The sequence below is a fragment of the Bacillus rossius genome, chromosome 2 (genome assembly GCF_032445375.1).
Source record: "Bacillus rossius redtenbacheri isolate Brsri chromosome 2, Brsri_v3, whole genome shotgun sequence".
Taxonomy (NCBI): domain Eukaryota; kingdom Metazoa; phylum Arthropoda; class Insecta; order Phasmatodea; family Bacillidae; genus Bacillus; species Bacillus rossius.
This window is the reverse complement of record NC_086331.1, coordinates 59,764,104-59,788,635: the sequence shown is the minus strand read 5'-3', so window position 1 is coordinate 59,788,635 and position 24,532 is coordinate 59,764,104. Positions and strand designations below refer to the sequence as shown.

Genomic DNA, 24,532 nt, shown 5'->3' with positions numbered 1-24,532 from the left:
TGATTAAAAACTCTGAACGTTTTACGTAATATTGTACTAAAAGTATCATAAAGAATTTGTGAACTTTAGAACCTTTATGCCTCTATGCTTTGAAAAAATAAACGAAACAAATGGATCACTATACACAGCCTGATAATACTTCTATTCATGATACTTGGAAATATTAACGCAGTTGGTTGGTTTCGGGGGAGAAATTTTATTCTCCGGCCATACAAATGCTCAGCATCAAAACTAAAGTTTTGCGCTAACTGTTGGAAGGTAAAGAATTATTTATAATTGTATGTAACCTACACTCAAGTGCTTGGATTTTTTTTGTAGGAAGCAAAAGCTTACAGACACTAAATATCGCTCAGAAAGTACCATAAGAAGAACAAAAATATTAAATTTAGTACATTTTAATTTTTGTTATAGAAGTTGGAGGCTTTCAGGACAGGAATATGTTTGAAGATTCAGTATTAGGTTACCATCTTGGATTTGTGATTCCAACTTCCAGGCACCTTCTGATGACGTCAATCATTTGGTATGACGTCACGGCAGCCATTTTAATTCCATTGGTAGGCAATGCCACTGCCGCTGTGTGTTTAAATAAATGCAGTGGCTCGGGCGCGATCTAAGGCGAGGGTTTGAGTCTGATATAGTTGGTATATATATTTCTCAAAAATGGCTATGCATTATTTGCGTTAGAAGAATAAACAACTTGTTTTCTGAAAGAAAATGTCTTGCCGTTATTATGTATTACAAATATGTATAAAATAAATTATATAATTGTGTCTATAAGTGTTTCTGTATGCACGTATATCTATATGTATGTTTATTGTACGTATAAATTATTTATAATTCAAAACTATTCTCACTAACATAACACAACAAAACAAACGTTAATCTAATCCACCTTAAACTGACATAAACTATCTTTATACGCTAACCCAAAAAACTTATACATTTTTAAAATTTATAAATAAATCTGTGGCCAAAAAAGTGCTGGCCGAACCACTGATTAAAAATCTCTCCGGTTTTGTCGGCTGACTTACAAAGAATCCTGTAGACTGAATTCTTTTGAGTACAATAATCCTAGCGCTGTTCTGACTTAACGGTTCCGTTAGGTGCTGTAGCTGATGTCCTCGTGTGACTACCTGACTTTGAACTTGTGACAATGCATGTAAACTCCGGTGATTGAATTTTGAGGTTTTGAATCATTTTGAAAAATAATAACAAACAACACTAATCAGATTTCAACAGTTAACATCTAACGAATTCTTTATAGTTTGTGTTGGAATATGTATATACACACACAAACACACACACACACACACACACACATATATATATATATACACACACCATTAAGGTTCTTACGATATATCTTCGTTGAAGAGTTTATGGATATGAACTATAGAAATGTAAATAACAAATCGAAAAATACATGATTCTTCAACATTTTGCGTTAAATATAAATTGAAGTATATTCATAGAAATAGCGTCTTGAAAATTGTTAGATTATTTAGAATGAATAAATGCATTCAATAAACCTCGTGAAACTAATTTTGAGAGTGGTAAATAAACAACATTACTTACTAACTGAGCTTTAGTTATGTATTAATTCTCTAATGAAATCAAAATAATTATTAAAGTGATTTAAATGTATTAAATACTTATATATGATTTTTTTTTCTTGTAGAATTTCTTCCATTAAATTATTTGTATTGGCTGTCAATCGTTATGGATTAAACGTGATTAGAGCCGCACAGTTTATATTGAGATAATATAATATCAAATCAGAGAATCAGCGAAAACAAGGAGGGATAAAGTGGTAAAATTGAAAGAACTGGAGTCGAAATAAATAAATCCAGCCCGTCTTATATGGACATGAGAGTGATCTGGATGCCATAAAAATCTTTGCGATGTATACACTGCGTAATAAAAATGTGCTATAAGGATAGTGATGACTTTCTTTATTGGTATCATGCGGTCTGACGGATCGTTAAAATAACCCAATATGAAACGCTAGCCTACGTGAAAAACATATCATTCATTTTTATGACAAACTCAGTAATAAACTGTAATTTGAACTGATTATTTTTTGTAGGATTACAAATTTTTGTAAAGATTTAAAATATTTTTTTTTGAATAAACCTTTGTGTTCTGAAAAACTAGAAGAATTGTAAAAGTAGTATTAAAAAAACAATTTTTCTATAAGTACATAAATTCTGTAAGCACTCATACCATTGTCAGTGAAATCGGGAAGTTTCGCCCACTGTCTATAGATAGCACACGATTCAGACAATTGTATTATAGTTTGTTTTGCTCGTCGCCAGCCCAGCGTATAATTATATATTAGCGCCTTGTACTTGGTACATGTAATGTAATAATCCCCGTATTATTTAATTACAACAATCCTTATAATTATAAAATGAAAAATTATACATTATTGTGATATATATTCCATCGATAGTGACATATAAAGTTCATGTCGAAAGACCCTGAAAGTGGACTCTCCATTAAGGTTGATTGGATGCGTTTTCTCGTCATTACTATAAGTTAAGGACTATTTCTGTAAATTTGAACTATGCAACTTTTGCGTTTGTTATACTGTCCCACATATTTTCAACCAGTGGGTAGCAACGCAATTAGCCCGATATGTACGCAAGTAGTGTTTAAATTGGAAAAGATAGATAGCACTACAATAGCTAGCCGGTTCTTTAGTAAAATCATAGAGACCGTTAATACTTATATTTAAACAATAATTGAAATGTTTCTGATGGGATTAAATGTATTATTTAGATAGTAATTATTAGTAAAGGTAAATTATTATTTATTATTATTGTTTGATAAATGTGGATTTTTAAGGTAATATATTACCACCTGTTCGCTTCTATAATAATGGAAGAAAATAAAATTAGGAGGTGTTAGATAACACATAATGTAAAAAAGAACTGTTTTAAAAACAAATAAAAACCTTCATTGTTTTGAAATTTTATCAAAAATTCTGGCAGTAAACGAGTCTTGAGGCGTTTATTATTATTAATACTCTACTATGCGAAACTGATATTTACATAATGTCTCCATTCGAGCTTAAAAAACCGCTGACAATATAATTTTTTTTAAATACATTCTATCGTTACACACTTAAATCACATTACTTCATTTGTAAATTCATAGATGGTAGTGTAGTCGGTGATTGTATACGGGTACAGAAAAACAAAGTTGAGTTTCCAGTTCAGTCTTTAGATACATGGCCGTTGTTTTCAACATATATTAATCAAGTTCAATGTTATTGGTGTAAAATGTCTGGCAAGTTTTTGTTATTATTTTTACTTGCGCGATTTATTACACCCATTATATTATACGTAGTAAATATCCATTGAAAGTATTTGAGACATAACAGGAAATGCAAAAGTGTTATAGTGTTAAATCAAAATCAAAAGCCCTTAACTAACAGTAATGAAGATAAAATAAAACAAACCAACATTGAGTGTGAGACCTCACCTTAAAAAATGCCAGTGAGTCTTTCAGTAATTGCCAGTGATGTTTAAACATCTAACATAGGTAACAAAAAAATTCGTGTATTCTCATGTTGCAAATGAACCTATAATTCGAAACACAGACACAAAATCTAACGCAGAATTCTTAAACATAATGCCGAGCGTGACAAATATGCGAAAAGTATTTATTTGAGAGAAAATCGTTAAAAATGTTTTCCCCTTTTTTAAACCTAAAAATAATTCTATTTCACAAGATGGCACTATTGATTTCTCAAAGCTAGCCAAACAACAGGAGTACCGAACGCGTCGCATGTAAATGTCCCAACGCTGAACATATGACATTCCTCTAGACCGGAATCATTTTTGCGTGCGTTTTTGAGTTTCTACTTCTTTACGCGGCTTGAAAGTGAAATTTTAGTAAGCACCGGATATGCTATGAAATAAGCATTCATTACACAATGGAAATTTAACAGGTTTAAAGTCCAGTGTGCATGCATGCGGAAACTGCTTTAGAACCGAGCCTAATTCGTCAAGATGGCGGACCCATGTATTGAAACATGCACCCGTATATATTACTTTCACAAACATCGAGGGATCTACTAAGCCTATTAGTATGCCAAAGTAAAATTAATGGTAGTAAAACTATCCTGGAATACATTTTGTAAACTTGAATAGTCATTTGATGATATAATCGCAAATTTAAAAAAATTAAAAATATTAGCCAGGAAATTGTGTTGGAACGAACTTGGCGTCAAAGATCATGTTGTCGGTTCTCTAAATCTTTATGAACGGGGCGCTATCTTTTAGTTATTTTTCAAATATAAGTTGGAGTTCAAATTTCGACTTGATTTTCGACAAGGAATATTATTAAAATACTGGCCATCTTGTTAAAATTCATTAATTAGTTACTACTTTAATGTTTCAGCACACGTTAAAAGATTTACTTCTATTGAATTAATAAAATATTAACTTGAAAAATTTTAAACACCTATTATTACTCCAAGTATATGATTGAATATTTGTTTTTGCTTAAGCAACTTTAATCATTCTGTAAATACTTCCTGCAAACAACCCTTAACCTATTGAGCTGTTTCAACATTATGAGTATATAATATTATTACATAATAATATTATTAAAAATAAAAAAATAATATCAGTTTCCATTGATGGTAATTGAACCACGCACCGTGAGGTCACCGTGTGCGCATGATACCGCTGTGCTATTAAGCCAATTAAAATTTAGGAAAAGAATATCTATTATAATGATTGTAATGCCAGTTATTGACGTGACAACGTATAATAAATAGATGAACGCCGGCTGCACGCACGAAAAAGTGTCCTGTTACGCACGTGGTCCCGTTACGCACATTGTCCCGTAACGCTGTGTCCCGTTACGCTCATTGTACGCTTGCGCCGCATCTATCTCTCTTCCACTCGATTGGAACAACCATCGATTTGACTTTTTCGAGGCACATTAAACTTGGAACACTCCCATTCGTTTCCTACTTTTCCTATCATCGTCCTATCCTTAACAGAATAACACAGATTGGAAGAAGTTAAATAGCAAACATGTATAAAAGTAAAAGTTAAAATAATCTCTTCGTTAAAGTAATAAACATATTTGAATTAATGAGTGCAAATAAATGTAAATTTATCAATTAAATTGTAGATTTCATTTCACTCCTTCTTTGTATCCATAAAAAATAGTGATAATTCAATAAAAATGATTCAATTTTATTCATAAAAGTATGCAATCATTTCATCAATGTTTTGTTATGACGTCACGTTAAACTATTGTCCGTAAACCGACTTTACAGACAACCAATTTTTTTTAGATGTTTTAAAACTTGAGATTTCTTTTTACTATGACTATTTAGTATACCAAACATATTCCATGGTAGTTTCACTATCATAAAGTTTCATTTGGCACAACAACACGTTTTGTATGTACCCCAATGTTTACGAAAGCGATTATTTACGGGTTTATGTGTCTACACGTGGGTCCGCCATATTTGTGTCACAATTACGTTCATCAACTTCCGTTAAATTTTCACGAAATTACTTCTACCAAATTCCGTGTATCAAGAGTTAAGATGTTTACACATCAAAAACGTATCATGTTAGGGTCACTCCCAGGAGGTGCACTGTTCGTGGGAGCGACCCTCTTGTGACATTATAACAAATAAACTTAGTTTTTTACCCATAAATGTCCTGTAGAATTTATTACATTATTTTCCTTGTACTTTTTTTAAATACATTGTAACGCTACAGATTTTTTTTATTGTGTACCAAGAGGAAATTTCCACAAGAAAAATTATTGCAAGTAATTATTATACAAAATTCAAACAGGCATCCTTCCCTCATTAAAAATTTAAGATACACGATCTGATTAACCTAACGTATTTTTATTTCGTAACAAAAATTAATTTCTTCAACATAACGGCCACTAGACACCTGAAATCCAATGCAATCGATGGGGAATAAATTTCAAATGGTGTTCATTAGCGAACTACCACGGCATTGGCTTGGAGTTGTTTTGACGAACCAAGGGAAAACGTATCTAGGATGGCCGTACCGGACCCTCTGGAATGTGAGTCCCGACAACTCACTCGCCCGTGCAATTTCCGAAACTCTTGACAAAGTAAAGCCTGGATGTTGAAACATTTTGCGTTGCGCACACGGAAGCTTTCACGCGGCGAGACGTTCGCGACGGCGAGACTCTCGGCTCGCAAGCACGAGGACCCAGGCTCGAATACTGGACTCAGTCCATCGGGCGAATGGATTGACGATCCCTCAGCCACAGGCTACGGATGATTCAACCCGCAAAGGTCTTGATTCGAGTCATCATGTTTCTGCCTCCGACGGCTTCGCTGTCTGCGAGACGTAATGCTTGATAAAATAAAACAAAAAAAAATCATGCAAGCGCGTATTCCAGTACTCGCCAGAGATGTGTAACACCTAACCTCGGTAATGAGGTCATGTGTTCTCATGTTGCAATTACACTTATAATACGAAACTCGGAAACGAAATTGAAGGTATAAATCTTCAAAATAACGTCCAGCGTGATAAATTATACGCAAATTGTGTTATCAACTACAATTATTGACGAGAATTACACATAGTTTTAGCACACACAGCTAGATTTCCCTGTCGGAGAAGATACGTCGACTAACAAATCATTCCATTTACACATCGCATTTTTAAAATATATTGAAAAATTACTGAATTCCGGTTTCAGACCTGACCTGTGACAAGGAATTTTATTAAAATATGGTCCATCTTGTAAAAACTCACTTAACGGTTAGTACCATAAAGTTCTCCTTTGGCTCTGTGAATTTTGGTTCGCGCAATCCTCCACAGATGGCCGCACCGTTGTTACACATTTCAGTTCCATTCACGAAATTACTCCTGCTAAATGGCGTACATGAAAACAAGTATAAAGCTAAGGCGCCACAGAGAGTGGACTGGAGTTGACTTCACGTGACTTGACCGGACATGACTTGACCGCACTACGGTAGCTATGCGCCACAGCCACCAGATCTGAGTGTACAGGAGACAGGAGATCGCACTTCATTCTGAGGAACGGGTGCAAACTGTGACGATGTGTGACAGACGTGTGCTTCTGTATCTGAGTTCAGAAGAAGAATTAGTAAATTAAGAATTTTCAGTTAGTTTATTATTAGCGAATAATAAAAGGATTTGGTTAAGTGCATACGTAAGACAAAGATATTTTTTTGGGGAGTTCCAAACATGAGTCAGGGATCTAACTAATGAGTAGATTAAGAACTATTTTAGACTAAGCAGGCCCCAGTTGGAATATCTTCATAATATTATTGCTGCTGATATAAGTAAGATGAGTACAAACTGGCGCAAACCTATAAGTTCGCAAGAAAATCTTGCCGTTTGTTTAAGGTAATAAGTCAAATATAAGTACACTACAAAATAGTATTTAAAGATTTTACTTTACATGTAGACATAAGCAGTTGCTGTCAGTACACATTTTTCATGTATTTTCTTTGAAATTTTTTATTCTCTAAAATCCAAAAAATGTTATTTAAAAAATGTGTCGTCTCTGTTAGACAGGTACATGGCTACTGGGAAATCGTTAAAATAACTGGAATATAGCTATCGTCTCGGACGTGTGTAGGACGTGTTGTCAGTGAAGTATGTGATGCAATTGGGCTTCGTTTGCAACCGAATGCAATACCTGAACCTGCAACCGAACATCTGAAATTAAAAGCTGAAGGGTTTAACAAGAAGTAGAACTTTTATTGGTGCTTTGGACGGCAAGAATATATAAATTAAAGCTCCTCCAAAATCAGGTTCTTCGTATTTTAACTGAAATAAATATTTACCCTATCAGTGAAACCAAATTGTCATGTTTTACTGAAAAATAGTTTATTCGTAAATCACTTAAACTATTCAGGGGTGGCTTGCCTCTCGAAATAATTGTATTGCACCGTGGCTCCCAAGTTTTACGGATTCTAACGAACCGCACAGCATCATCAAATGCGGCAGATGTTTCGGTGGAGTGTGGAGAACGCCGCATTTCTCTTGGAGTGCTTCTAATCAGTCCGCTGGTGTGGTGTACACGTCCAGAGAGCGGCAGAGAGAGATAGAGAGAGATGGTTGCGGCCCGCCGGCGCCAAGGCGGCGCCTTTGCCTCGCAGCAAACCTGGCCCCTGGCCAGAACACACTGCCCCCCTCCCCCCCTGAGGCCTGCTCCATCACCGCACTTCACCCGCGCTCCAGGGGCAGATTACGTCCCAGTTACCGACCGCAGCTCCAGACAATGGACTGTAAAGGCTTCGCCGCGCCGTCAAATCATTTATAGCACCACGTCGACGCGTCGCATGCGAGCACACGCGCTGGAGCACTCACCGAGATGGGATTCCGCGGACACTCAACGTGTTTTACTGAGAGGCATTCCGCGCTTGTTTTAAGTACTCGGCTACTTTAGGTAGACTTTTTTTTTAAATTCCCAGGCGTCAGATTTTAGTTTTTTTAGTCTGTTTTTTATCAGATATGTAATGAGAATGCATTCAAGATACTTCTATGGCTATTAAAACTGAATTTTTTTAATGTTCATAATTTAGCTCACTACTTTATTGTACAGAATATAGCTTGAAGTCATTTCAGTAAACTATTTTGATTGTTATCATTTTCAGCTACATACAATCGTCACTAAATCACTAGAAAAATTATGTTTCATGTACCAAAATATAGATGTGAATAATCATCCCCTTGAATGTAAAAATTAATACTGTTATGACGTTTAAAAGAGACGTCATATTATCTATTAAGTGATTGGATAAGAAACATATTGATTGTGATTTAAAGCGAAAACGAAATATGTGAAATGCCCTTAATGAGACACACTAGGCGTACACCGAGCAGGGTGGCGCAATGCTTAAACATTGGACTTGCAATCGTGTGGATTTGGTTTAGAATCTCAGTCCATTGTTTTCCTGACTCACTCATCTCAAAGCTAGGGTAGTAAATAAAGGGCCCAAATGGGTCTCCAGACGTCTTTCTGGGCTTCTAATTATCCATGTGATACAAACACTGTTTCAGATTTCAGAGTTCTCTCTGTTTATAAAATAATTTCAGAAAATGTTGAGGCAGGAATGGTAGTTTTTTTTTTTTTTTTTTTTAAGATTTCATGTTTGAACTGTTTTTTTTTAGTGAGTGAAAGTAGATTAAACAATTTTTCTCAAGATAAATCACAATTGGCCGAAAAAAATTATAACTCTATGCCAAATGTGGAATTTTTTCCTAAAGCGACAGATAAACTATATTTTAACTGTACTAACGTTTCTCTGACTAAATCCTTTAAGCTATTAACCTTCTCACCAAATTAATCAAAATAATAAGTGAGTAAAAATTGCATATTTTTAAAATATATAACTAATTTTTATTTTTTAATTTGTAAATAAAAAATGTGAGCGAGTATTTCAGTACTTACCAGTGATGTGTAAACATCTAACCTCGGTAACCAGCAAATTCACATGTTGTCGTGTTATTCATGTTGCAAAAAAAAACTTAGAATACGAAACACACGCAATTTAAAGTCGAATTCTTTAAAATAATGCCAAGCGTGATAAAGTACCGATGAATAAAATTTTCGTATTTCAAGTAAATACGAAAATTTTTAGACGCGAACCAAACACTTACTTTCTGTGCCCGCCGCTATAATTCGCTGCCTGAGTCGTAAACGTTGCTTGCCACCGTCACTCGCAGATGGCAGCATGAATAAAACAGAAAGTTTAAACTATTAGAAATGGCTCCGATAAAAGCGAAAAAGACTTTAAAATATGCTATACCCCGACCTGATTTTCGACAAGGACTTTTATTAAAATACTGACCATCTTGTTAGTTCATTTAACAGATAATACTTAAAAGTTTCCACACACTTTAGAAGTTACACTTTTATTGCATTACTAAAATCTTTTAAAAACACATTATAACACTAAGTATATCGATGGTGTTAAGGTAAAATGCTGTAACACACATTTGACAAACTTTTCAGGAGAACAAAAAAACAGTTATCTTTGAATTAAAGGAACTTTAGTGGATCTTTTGGGTTGTAGATTAAACATTTTATTATGTTGACTCAATTGGTGCATGTTTTGCATATAAAAAATGTGTAAAAGGTTTTTGAATTAATTAAAAAACAAAAAAAATAGAGGGTTACTGCATTTCACCTCTAGGTGAGATGAGGGTTAACACAGACATGATGATACAAACCTCATTTTTTAATGTAACATAAAGACAATTAAAGAATACTCCCATGTATTTGTTGTGATAATATAACAAAGAAGTTTTATAAAACAAATGGCATTGCAGTAGTATAAACTTCAGAACAATTATCACTATTTAAACGACCAATGTGTCCACTGTCCGGTTATAGTTGCGTCATTTAACCACTAGTGTTCACATCGTCTTCTTCATCAGTCTCATTTAGACAGTCTGGAACATAATTTCTCTTGGGAAGTGATTTGTACTCGTGATGGTACCTACTTGGTATTACCCCTTTTGAACACAAATTATTAAGGTCCTTATACTTGGCCATAGAAACAGGCACTCGAGCAGGGTACATTAATTTAGGCATTGACGAGTCATTTACTCGACCTCTTTTTTCGTGCATTGTCAGATGCACTGGCTTCTGTTCATCAAAGGATGTATAGACATCAACAATGTTGTTCCCTTTGTACAATCTCACCTTAGTAACTTCTCTAATCATTATTCGACTTCCCTCCAAACTTTTGGTTTTAGAGTCTGGAAATACTGCTTCTTGATACTCCTTCCAATTTCTAAATTCTCTGTGAGAAAGTACTACAACATTGTACGGCCGAGGGGTAATTCTACTGTTTGTTATTACTGTAGGCCATTCCGATGGGGCCCAAATAGTTTTCTTTCTGTTGCAAGTTTCAATACATGCATGTACAGAGTCCACTGGCATGTATGTATGTCCTGGAATAAGATAGCAGATGCTTAAAGACACAATACTTGTAGATGTTTTCAAAAATTTGAATAACATAGCCCATATTTGCCTGTTTTTGTTTTGGCCAGGACAGCTGTCACAATACAGGGACACTTCTTTAACAATTCCTCTGTCATCTACAGTAGACAAGTACTGAAATATTACAGAACAAATTTCATTTGCTCCCCTCTTCCCGTCACTTTCTCCCCACAAGTAACAGTAGCCTTCTCTTGTACTGCTTTCGTAGAAGGTTAGATTATACACTGCATACTTCCTACTGTAATACAGAAGCATATTTTTTTCCCCGTGTGGTGTGTTTAACACCTTCTGTAAATCGAATGACACACACACACACAAACGATTGGTCTTCTCGTGCACGTGTTTGATCAGATGCGAATGCTTTTTTTGCTAGATCTTTGTCACTCAAATGCCTAGCCATAACTGAGTCACTTACTCCATTTTCTACAATCTTGTTCTTCTCACACATTACACATTTGTCTTTTTTTGGGCAGTGTATTCCTATGTTAAAATCTGTACGCCAAATGTCCTTGAAAACATAGTAATATTATGATCCTTAGCATAAGTACTGTATAATCTGTACACATTGGTCGTGTTCTTAAACTCCACAGGAAGATAAAGTCTGTTGGTGCTCTGCCGACAATAATGGGACGGCACAGCTGGAAGTGATTTTATAAATTGTTCTACTATCTCTCTTCTCTCCTGTGGTGTCTTGTTTGGTGGTGCTTTCTTGCCCCTTCCATCTAGTTTTGGTGTATGTATGTGAGTTTTATTATCAAAAGTATACTGAATCATTCTCTGGCTTATGTCTAGAGTACTCAAGATGAACTGTTGGCACACTTTGCTTCTTCCTTCTCCTTTTGGCAGGGAATACGTGAGTGTTCTGGTACGTCTACTTTGCTCTTCTTTTGTGTAGACACGTTGTTTTCCATCTTTTACGCAGGCGAGTATGAAACTTCTTTGAGCATAGCTGTCTAATGACCTGAACATGTTAAAAAGATGCTGCCGTTCACCTTCAAACTTTGCACTACATTTATTTTGGCATTTACCGTGTGCGCATGGGTCCATTTTTACACATTTTGAAGGCATTTCTTTTCTTGTTTTACTAATGTACGATTCTCCCTTTACCTTCTTAAGTTTTTGTACTACTGCATTTGGTGGATTTTTATGTTTGCGTGTCACTCTGTTACCAACAACGTTTTCTAACTCAGTTTCTATTCCTTCTTTACTAAATTTGTTTGCATCCTGCATAATTTGTACACTGTGACTAGAAGTGGCACCTAGTATGTTTGTAGAATCAATTTTATTGTTTATATCTTCTGTAATAACCAACATTTGTTGTTTATTTAGTTTAAGTGTTTGTATTGACCTACATTCAACTGTCTCGACAACTTCTTTTGAGCAACCACTTTCATTTTCAATTAAATGAATGCAGTTCTGTTGAGTTTCAAGATGAGTTTCCACATCTACTTTTTTGCACTGCAGTAGGCTATTGCTATGACTCTTAGTATCCTCAGTATTCGTTTTACCTTCAAAAATAGTTACATCTGGATTATAAGTCACATTTTCACTTTCACGCACACTATTTTCTACATTTCCAGGGTTTAGAACAATTTGATCACGCACTTCAATAACCTCTTCATTATTACGATGCATGATTATACGATTCGCATTAGTACTCGACGAATCTTCGTTTTGATGCACAAGCAAATTGTTATCATACTTACTTCCAGATATCTGTTTCGCTAATTCTAGAATATTTAATGTTCTAACCGACATTCTCAATAACTAGACAAATTTCCAAACATCAATAAACAAAAACAATCAACTGCTGTCCATAGATTAAAGCATAAGAAAACAATGCTCACAACTAAGAGGAAACAGTTGACTTTACTCACACTGTGAACACTATGGCTCCATGGAAGTAAAAGTAATTGTAATATGAAGTCTGATAACTTTACCTACAATACATAATGCCGTAACCATCGCAACAAATATTTGTGTAATATAACTCGTGGAAGTAAAATGATGTAACCCACAAGCATGAGGCTTACATCATTTTACCACACTGAAAATACACTTAGTGAGGGTTACCCCAAATTATAAAAGTGTATATCTACCATGTTATTCATTGTAGGGTTACAGCATTTTACCTACCTATAAAACCATAATAAATAAGTGTTTCCATCATAATATCTCATTTTCGCCCAATTTGAGGGTTACAGCGTTTTACCTTAACACCATCGATATGTTTGTACATTTTTTTTTTTTACCTAAACGACTGAAATCAGTCTGTAAACAATTAAAAAAACAAACAACAACCTAATTTAGCTGATTAAACATATAAACAAAATATGTGTATTATATTATAATGTTATCAAAAAAATTCCAGTGACCAGATTTGAACCACGTCTCTTGAGGTTTAAAAATCGCTCTACGGCTCTGCTTCCGCGCCCGTTGACATAGTGCAAGGGGAATATGTATTACCATCACCATGTAATGGCAGTTTGCTTAAGTATTATAAAACTGGAGATTACTTTTTACTGGGACTATTTCAGTTTACCAAATATATTCCGGGGTAGATTCTCTAACGTAGAGAAACAAAGCGTGCTGGTGTGCCAAAACATTTGGTATATATTATGTTTACGAAAGTGACGATGTACCATCTGTGTTACATTTCCTTTCATCGACTTCCGCACCATTTTCACAAAATCACTCCTACCAAATGCGTTATACCGCGTGCTAAGATGTTTACACATAAGAAATCAGTAAGTTTAGACTGAAGCTTGTTTGCCCCGAGGTGCAGAGTTGAAGGCACTACAGTTAGTTGTGTGTGTTGGCAGCCATGTCGGGTCGCTTCGCCTTGTTGCTGGTGCTGCTGCTGGCGAGCCTGTGGACGGCGGCCGAGGCGCGCTACCTGCCCACGCGCGGCCAGGACGACCAGCTGGACCGCATCAGGGAGCTCATGCGCTACGTGAGCATCGCGACACCCTCTCCTCTCCTCACCGACGCCTCCCGCCATTTCAGGGCGCAGCATGCTCAACTTATTTGCTTAAAGTATTCCGTGTTTTTGCGCATGATTTTCAATAAATTTATAAAAAAATTGCATTCATTTGTTTGTAAAATGTTATTCTCTACTTAACAAATCCTTTTTTTAATGTGGTTTTTATGAACTCAAAGGCATGTTTGTGTCAGTCCTAATCCTAAATGAAAGCATTAAATAATTTGATATACAGTTTTGGGTTAACTATTTGTATATAGCTTTCGACTTAAAAAACTTTATTTTTATTATATGATTTTGTAAATAAATAAAAATATGTATTCCTCAGAACCATAAAATATGAGTGCTGCAGGGTTTAGGAAAATTTATTTTTTATTGATTTTTAATACTTTTTTTTAAGGTATTTGAAACGAAGGTTACGTATGAACGGTTAACTAACTTAAACCTGTATATTGCATGATTGAATACTTTCAGTAGATGCTAGGACTGACGTAAAAATTTGCCTTTACGCTTGATAAGAAACATTAAATAGGGGCTTGTTTAGGAAAAACATTTTATAAAAACAATAAAATATGGTTTTTTTATGAATTAATTTAAATTCCCGTGAAAAAATACCAAATACTAGAAATTAAGTAATTTAGGATACTGCCAACTTTCTGATCCTTGATACCTGGCGAGAGGAACTTTCCCAAGTTTGGAAAACACACGTCCTGGCTATGAGTTGCAGGTTTTGGTAGATCGTTGGAGAGGCACTCCAAAAACAAGGATCTTCGCTTGACCTTGATCTTAAACTTTTGACCTTAACAAGACTCTCCAAGTGAAGTTTAGGGGCCACGGTGGTTGAGTGGTCAGATTACTCGCCTCCCACCAAGGCGATTCCGGGTTCCATACCAGGTGAGGTCGTATCCGGTTTTTCCCGCAGTTGGGAAACGTGGCGGATGTTGCGGGGAGATAGTGGGTTTTATCGGGGTACTCCCATTTCGTACACGCAGTAAGTAGGTGAATGCTACATTGTCATCCCATCATACCCTATATCTTAAATTACGTTAAGCCCATTCATTCAATCTAAGTGAAACTTGGTATTTTAAAGGGAATTTTCTCAAAAAATAAGAGCGATTGAAAAATATAGGTAAAGCCTTTCCAGTTGTATGTTAACAGAATCTAGAGGCATCATTTTTTCCATTGGTGTAGTGAAAGATTTCAACGTTTAGAAACCACAAGCATTAACGCCTGCGACGGAGGCCGTCCGCAATGTGTGTAAGAGTTGCAAGTTGCCTAACGTTTCAAACCCCTAAAAAGAAAGCTCCTCTTTTATAACACGAATTTACAGCGTGAGAAAAACGAAATGTACAAAACTGTACGTGTTAGGGGAATTATTAATAATATATTTTCCCTTACTTGATAAAGCAAATATTTTCAATAACCGTTTACAGGCTAGTTTATGAACTTTGCAAGAACGCAATACACAAAGAAAGCAAGTATGCTTAAAAAAAAACCGAACGTCGCCAGACATCACAACATTAAAACTTTATATTATTTGAAAGATGAAAAATCATCTTTATTAGAGGTTCTTTTCGTGAATAATGTTTTTGTTTCCGCAATTTGTGAAATTCTTCATAATTTGATTTAAATCATTTTTGCTTTCCCCCTACTAGAGTTTAGTAAGTTAAATTATGTACACAACACCATTTCCTCTTTAAAATCACTCGAAACACTTTACTTCAAATATAAACGTTGGGATGCAAACCGATAAACAAGAAGTTGAAATTAGGCCAATGCTTGCGTTTGGTTTTTGCGTCTTGTGTAAGATATAGAATGAGTCTGAATGCGACCAAAAAGAAATTGGCTGCAGGCTCATCGTGTGAATATAAGTTAAAATATATACACGGCTTATGTTATTAAATGCTTTTCAAGACTGGTATAAGCCTTTGAACATGCAGCTGAACCAGTCGTTTTGGAAATAAATAATAATGGCACGCCAAGCGTCGTGGAGAAATATTGTTATTTTTAGAGACTGATTATTTATCTACATGTCAAAAATAACGAAAACAGTAGAATAATTATACTACCCTTTACCCACGGTTTACGAGGAAAACTACTTAGAACGAAATACTTCGACCCCTGGGAGGTGTGCAACTCTCAAAACACTCAGTTTGAAAGAGCTGCCTAAAATCAGGGTAACTGATAGCTAAGCATTGTACATGCCAATGAAGTATTTGGAAGAAAACATTGAAATATTAATTAAATATACCTAAACCAATGCAGAATAAATCAAAAATAAATAAATATGACTGATAAACAAACCACATTGCCATCAAATACCACAAGAGAAAAAGATTTAGTTGCACCTTTATTTGTGAGAAAATATCTTCTCATAAACCACAGCATGATAATTAAGGGACGTTATTTTTTAAGTAGCACAGTTCACAAACTTTAGCACACAAAACGTGAGGAATGCATCCCAATTCTGGAAGTCACCACGCCATGAGACAGAGCCACTGGACACACGGTGTCCCACTTACCGCTGAAACACGCAAATGTATCAAAGCATTGAAGGGCACTAAGTAGTTGTGTTTATGTTGATGTAAGTGCGGGCAGTTGTCAAACGAGCTGCCTGACTTCAATATTGAAAACGTTATCTTCAGATTTTAAGTGCTGCATTTTGTGTACTGTTTTACGGAAAGAAAAACATTTTTTTAAATTATTAAGTTGTGATTTATGAGAAGATATTTCCTCACAAAAAAAAAATTGAAACTATATTTATTATTTGGTGGTTTTTATGACAGATGTTTGTTAACATTTCATTTGCTTGAAGTTACATCTGCAGTTGTTTAAGTTAAATTAATAGTTAAATGCGTTCTTCGAAATAAATTATATCAGTACCACTGAATTTAGGCAGCTATTTGAAACTAAGCGTTGTGAGTGTTGCACACCTGTCAGGCGTCGAAGTATTTCGTTCTTAATTTTATACTAGTTTTCCTCGAAAACTCTGAGGTAAAGGATAAGCCACATAGCGACATTTTTCGTTATTTTTGACATGTAGAGTAATAATCAACTTTTTAAAACCACATTTCTACCCCGCTCCACAAAAAAATTATGGAAAGTAAGAATATTACTCTAAATTATTTAATAGCATTATTTTAGTTCAAGTACAGTATTTGTAGTGTTTGCAAATCTTTCTTTGATTTGACATTATCCAGACGCTTGGCGTTTCATAACTAATAGTTTATTTAATAATTTCAATAAACAGGTGGTTTCGCTGCATCTTCAAAGGCACACACACATATGTCTTGGAAATCATTTTAGATAATAAGCCGTATATATGTTTTTAACATATTTTTACGTGACGAACCCACAGACAAAGTGTTTCGGTCAAATCCGGAATCAACCTGTAAGAATGGGTGTTTGAAAAATATATTTAACTTAACTTTTTTCCATTTTGCATTACTTACATTTATTGAGTTATTGCGTCTCTTGCGTAGTTTATGAGCCCAACCTTTGAATTTAAAGTTTTGTGTGATTATTTTATGCACTAATGAGATGCGATGTTATAAATTTAAACTTAACAATAAACAATAGAGAAAAGCAATACATAAAGTAAATTATATAAATAATTATGAGACACATGACTTCTTAATGTACATACAATTTTTTAACACTGAAACTTTACAAGTATAATACTAAAAAGCAGTGTATATAATGTGAGATTTTTCACTTTTAAATCCGGTAACCGACTAGATATCTAATAGCCATTATGGAAAGTACATAATGGAAAATATCGCTGCGATTAAATGCTATTTTAATTTAAAAAGGAAAAAATCGAATATATTTAAGGGCGTGAGGTCAAATTCAAGCATTTTACTCTAACAAAAATAGTTGGATAGACATAGCATATACTATACCTTTTGCATCAGAATCTTACGGTCAAAAACGCTGCAAAATATTTAAGTTTATAAAAGCGTACGTAGAGAAAATAATAATATATGGTCTTTCTCTAAACTCAAAATTTTTACGTCAAATCATTTTTAGTTCTTAAACACGTGTAGATACGTGTCAAAATTTAACATCTAAACTTTTAACTTTGGCCTTGATATCTGTACTATAAAAGTAAATGTAGTATATTGCGTATCACGATTATGCACCGAGGCTCAAGATAAATAGACATTTGAGATTAAAATGGACTACGAATCCTTTGGGTACCGACTCGGTGGTCATAAATTTAAGTCCTCGAACCCATGAAAACTGCCTCATTAGCACGACATGGGAGTGATCACAGACAGCGTAGACACTCTGTATTATTGAATGGTCAAAAATAGCCTTTATTAACAAGTTTTGGTTTGGGGTGAAGATTTTTATGCATATGGGTCTCACAAACTACTTTCCGATCTAAATATTCTGACAACTCTTGTGTGGTACATTAAGGAATTTTACACACACACACACGCACACACACACATATATATATGTACACACATACACACATACACACACCTATGTACACACACACACACGAGTGGAAGCAGGGCAGTGTTAAAGACGTTGACCTGCTCGGCCAGTAGTGCTCGAATTCGCTCTCGTGGGCTGAACCTTCTACGATTTCTCTAAACCTACCGTAACCGGACTTGTTGCCGCACGTAGTGAAACTACGTCGTTATACTGACAGGTAAAACTGTATACAGCTACTACACCTGTTTGCTACACAATCAAAACCTGCTCAAGTAGGTGTTGCCAAATGTGCTAAAGGTGCGGGTGGGCGGGAATTTATAATTTGAATACCGGATTATTAATTTAGTTATGCACAGTACAGCGTTGCGTTTCCCAAATAATTAAGTTATAATTAATTCATGCTAATTATTATTTTTCATACGCAATTATATAACTAACACTAAAATTATTTTATAATTAAAAATATCATATTTGAAATATAAGTTAATGGCAGCTTGTATCTTACGTAACTTCACAAAATTATCAACAACATTTCCTTCGTACGTTCGAGTGGTAATATTTACACACTTGGTATTTTCTACACCCACGCCTTTTTTTCCCCTCTATACATACTACTGATTAGGATGCAGACATTGCAAAAGTCACAGCTCACGCGAGCAAAGGCCACATAAGACCCACCCGGCCGGGCTGTGGACATTTGCTATCAGGCCCGACTGGAACAAGCTTGCAACAGGCTTTTCTGATCGTGAGTTACCTGTACAGGTCTCTTTGCATTGGAAATGAAAAAACTAAGGCAAATATAACCACACTGCACTAAGAAGGTGGCATTAGGCGCATTTGCGTGCAACAAGAACTGTTTCCTTGCAAGGTGTGAGATAACAGCACCTACCTTCGTAACGAAGAGTCCCTGGAAAATATTTCCCTTAAACACGATAATACGACTTATCACCCTACATAAGTTTATTAGAGATGTTCTAGAAATGTAAAGTGTCCTATTAGGCCACAATTTTTTTTATACACATTGCTATGAAATAAACTTGTTATATAAATAGGGCCTAGGTTTTTTGCTGTCACACATTAATTTTGATTATTTTAAGTTATTCTCTTTACGTTCAGCTTAGGTACAAAATTATTCGCTTGTTAACACTTTGTAGTATATGTTTGTATGATATACCACCCACCAATCTTTCGAATTTTTATTTTTGGATACAACGTTTAAATTTTTTTTAATTATTAAATTGTTTCCACGCTAAATAAAAAACCTAGTTTCAAATTCCTAAATCTATGAATGTTGTTGAAAGCATTTTTGAATTAATACTCTTTCAGTTGGCGCTATTGAATTCCTTATAGCATTTTCACTTTGACCATTGGGATTTATATTACCACCCAACACACAATCTCGAAAGTAAAACTAAATAAAAATATAAACAAATATTTGTTTTAACTTTTAGTTTCATTCTTTCTTTTTCTTTTTATTTTTTTTTCATTTCATGATTTTTTTTTTTTTTAGTCACGTCGTCTAGTTGTGAATATTTTCATTTATTTCTCATAACTATTTGAATTTATTTTTTCTTTTTTTGCAGGGAAATGCAGTTTTATAAGTTATTTATATTTTTTATCAAATTTATTTGTATCAGCTTGTCACAGAATTCTGCAACTTAGATAGAAACGTATTTGGTGTGCATAAGTTCTGCAACAAAATGTATGAAAAAGAATATAGAAAAAATTTGCTAATGAATTGTACTTTCCTGCAAGTATTTCACATTATTTTACGTACAGAGCTCTCAAAGACAGTGTTATGGAACATTTAAACTGGAGCCTCGATGAAAATATTTGATAGTGATTTACATCTCAAGGCCTTTCCATGAGACTGGGCATGTTAACTATGAGTAACGATTTAGGATGACTGAGGAGCAAGTATATTTTACCTTTACTTCATTCAAGTTAGCGACAATGCTACTATTCAGTTTTAATAAAAAAAATGAAGCAGAGACTGTTACCAGTATCTTAAAATACGGTTCAATTGTGGACACCAGTGTGCAGGAGAATGTGACAAACCAATATGGCAGCTGTTTTCACGCTCCAACTCCTGGTATCCTGGATTGTCACTGTCATAACGTACTATTGAACCTCTTGTTTGTTTGCAGGTAATGGAAAACAAAATGGAGGAGCCTAACATCTACGACAGCATGATGCATTACAAGAGGGAAGTCCCCGAGGCTGTTCGAGTCCTGTTGGAGCAAGCCCGCCAGTCCCGCCAGTAGCACACGACCCAACAAACACACACCGGCCCTGAACGATAACCCCACAACAAGCACACACACCTACAAACACACGCACACTCTCGCTATATATGTGTTTCAACATTACCGACCGAGTCATGAGGGATCTTTGGTGTGACATTTACTGTGCTTCTTTCCAAATAGCAACATGGATATTATACTCGTTTCATTAATCGTACAATTTCATCAAGTCAATACGAGTTACGTTATTTGTTGTTGTATTTTAATGTCATTACTGTTTCCCTTATGAGTTCATTTAGACGCTAAAACACAAAAATTATTATTGTAGTTTTTGTTACTGCCCTGCAAAATAATAAATTTATTTCTGTTTTGAGCATCCACAATAATGAAAATACAATAATTTTAAAGAACTCTTACATTTATCTTTTACATTCTGTTGAATAAAAGTGAAAATCTTACGCAGTTATCATTTGTATCAAACATTAATTCACTTTTGAGGCCATGTCTCATTAAAAATAACAAATCATTTTTATCATTAATTTTGTTTACAATTTTAGCTATAATTAATTGCTGAAGTAGTCTTAGTCTAATATTAGTTTTATTTGTGAGATTCCTAAGAAACTGAATTCTTGTTACTTGCTTGTAGAAGCAGTATGTAAGATAATGTAATTTCTTGTGAAATAACAATATTTTGTCAAACCATTTACTAAACGATTTAAGTACAATTAACTTCTTTCTCAACGCTCATAAAATACTAAGATTAAATATATGTAGTTGTATTTATTTCTTTTTGAAGTATACATGATATGAATAAACTCATACCTACTTAATTATTTTATATAATTATTAATTTTATATCTGTAACAAAAGCTTTTTCATAAGATTATTTTACATATTTTAAGGGACAAGAACAAGTGATGTAAATAAAAATGTGTAAGTAAAGAGAAAAACTTTATTTCATTTACAAACACTATCCACACGCCACTTGAACTTCCGCTGCATTCTTTTTATATTAGTAAAGCAGGATTTTTTTTATTAAGAATGAAATAACTAAATCCGGAATGATTATTGAAAACTTATGATTGATTTTATGCTTAAGATATTTCATCTTAGTTTAAAATTTAAAAAAAACAGTACCTCTCTTACGTAAATAAGGATACATAAAAAGTTTAGTTATGTATATTTGCGCTAGTAAAATAAATTTATGTATCTGCAGTACATTATTACTAGTTTAGTTTAAAACAATATTATCACTTTAGCAAGTCAAAAATTAATATGCATTTACATTTTGACTCTAAGACCGCGTCTACTCCGGAACAACTTAGTCGTCGCTTGGCGTAGACAATGTCGCGAAACTCTGGGTGTCAAGTGACACATTTTTATGTTTTGCCCCAAGTGTTGATCTCATCAGAGAATTGTCGGGTGACATGACGAGCGGCACGTCGAGCGACACGTGCAGATATGAGGTGACATGTCACTCAGGTGTAGCCAGCTTGTTTGACACGTTGCTTGCATATAGACAGGTTCATGTCGCGCTACAAATGTTATCCAACATGACGAGCAGCACGTCGAGAGACACGTGCAGACAAGAAGTGATGAGTCACTCAGGTGTAGCCAGCGTGATTGACAAGGACGAGTTGGTTGCGTGTAGACAGGTTCGTGTCGCGTGTCAGATGTTGCCAAACAGACGACCAGCACCCCAAGAGACACGTGCAGACACGTCACTCGAGTGTAGCCAGCGCGATTGACAAGTTCATGTCGCACGATAGATGTTCCCCGACATGACGAGTGGCGTAGACGTGGCTACATAACGGCTATTCGGACGCAGAGTTATCATCCCGTCGCTCGGTTTTCTCGGCAAGTGCCCCGACCGACAGAACCACACTAACAATGGGAGGAGGCCTCTATAACGACCCAGCTCGTCCATTTCACCTGCGCCGAGCAGTTACCGGCCGCCGCGGCCTCTCGGCGGCCGACAGCTTCTTCACTTTCACCGCGCCCATTGTTTACTTTCTCCGGGACGTGAACCGGGGCAGAAGAATTGCACGTCCCCAGAGCCATTAAGGGAACTCTTGTTTTGCAACAGGGACTTACATAGGTGACGCGAGAGCTACCTATTGGACAACCTTCCCACGTTCAGAGCGGCGAATGATTTAGTGTTGGCTACATCCACCAGGTTCAGCTTGAGTCACGAAACACTAACGGAGACAGGAAACATTTAACACACTCTTTTTACAACAAACTAAAATAAAAAAAAACAATTATTAATGTGAGTTTTTGAGGTTCGTGTATTAATTGACACGCCTCTATTTCACGAAAACATTTTTCACCAAGATATTTATTTTTTAAACACTATAGTATATTGGGTTGTAATGGTTGTTAGAATAATGTTTTACCTAGCTAGAGTTACTTCCACGCGAATCACAGACGTTCACCTGTACAATATACACCTCCCTATTGGCCTAGTCAAGGGCAGGAAAACACCCTCCCCGAACATAGCCAGAGTTAAAAAAAACTCTCGAGCTAAATATGAACACAAAATTTCGATGTTATTTTGTCCTGCAAAATAAGATTGTATATGTGTCAAACCGATAAATCTGTAGTTCAAAATATAGTAAAGCTGAGGCACGACAGCGGACTCGCATATCGGAGGGAGCGGGTTTGAATCTTGGTACGTCCATCCTGATTTTGGTTTTCAATGATTTTATGACATTACACCAAGAAAATGTTGCCATATGTACCTACTTACTACAGCCCATGGCTAATTCCTTTCTTAAGTTTTCTGGATTTATAGTTGCGTTAGCCGTCTAAAAAGGATTCGCTGCCAACGGGACGTTATATACAAAATAGATAAATATAAAAAAGAGCTAACTAACAATTGTTTAAAAATTTCCTTTTGGAGGAGGTGGTTAAGTACAAACACCAACATAAAAAAACTAAAGAAAAATTAAAATCCAGCATAAAAAATTACATTTTATGTTTGTATAATAGATAAAGACAGTTATATTTTACGAACATGTTAAGTGCCGAAATGTTTCTGAAGGCACTGTAACATATGATTGCTTCTATGATCGGAGGAATAATTCATATTAGGGCATATTTATTTGTCTCAAATCAGCTTTCCTAACGGACAAGTCAAGTGTGGCATCAGCTTTACACATCGGAAGTTGCCAGCAAAGGAAGAAGCGTTGCATACGTGTATACATTGTGTTAAATTCCAACAAGTAGTCGGTTTTTATATATAAATACTAATATCTCTAAGATAATTATAGCCTACCACGTACTATTCATGAAGTCGTCTAACTAACCTTATCTTAGTTGAGTCACAGCCTTGATGGGAAGCTGAAAATCACAGCGAAACGTAGGGTACACTCTTCCAATTAAACACAACTAAACCTCGAAAGTCAAGCTAAAGTTAGTTAACAGACCCGCAAATTTCGCCTTTTTTTCTTACACCAGGGTAGAATTCAAACATTTGTGTGTGTGTATATATACAGCCCGTATAATTTTTGCATTTTCTGTGGCCACATTTTACAAACACTACGGTCTGCAAGTGATTGTATCTTACAAATTGTGTACTTCTGTTATTGGTTTCTTTATCTTTAGGGCGAATCATGTAGGGATCTGCAAAATTAGAGTTAATGCTTGGCAACAAAAGAGACTAAAAACTGTTATAAATTTCAACTACCTCTCCCTCTTGGTCACGCGTTATTTGATAAACCTTAAAAAAATGTAAACCAATGAAAAATGTGAAAAAAAAAAACGTTGGAATCAGCCATTCTTGCGACAGGGGCCTATAGCATAATTTAGCGGCAACCAAGTCAAGGTAAACTGTAGTCCAATCAATGAAGCCGCATTA

The 24,532-nt window shown here is 35.2% G+C and overlaps 1 protein-coding gene across 1 annotated transcript in view; it reads left to right on the top strand.

Annotated features, from left to right (window-relative positions):
- Positions 1 to 21,623, top strand: part of LOC134529963 (uncharacterized) — a 29,603-nt gene extending 7,980 nt beyond the window's left edge. Inside the window, exons 2-3 of the mRNA XM_063364505.1 lie at positions 13,827 to 13,957; positions 20,578 to 21,623. Coding sequence (XP_063220575.1) covers positions 13,829 to 13,957; positions 20,578 to 20,694 — 246 coding nt within the window. The 5' untranslated portion in view covers positions 13,827 to 13,828 and the 3' untranslated portion in view covers positions 20,695 to 21,623. The remainder of the gene's footprint in view (positions 1 to 13,826; positions 13,958 to 20,577) is intronic.
- The last annotated feature ends 2,909 nt before the right edge of the window (positions 21,624 to 24,532 follow it).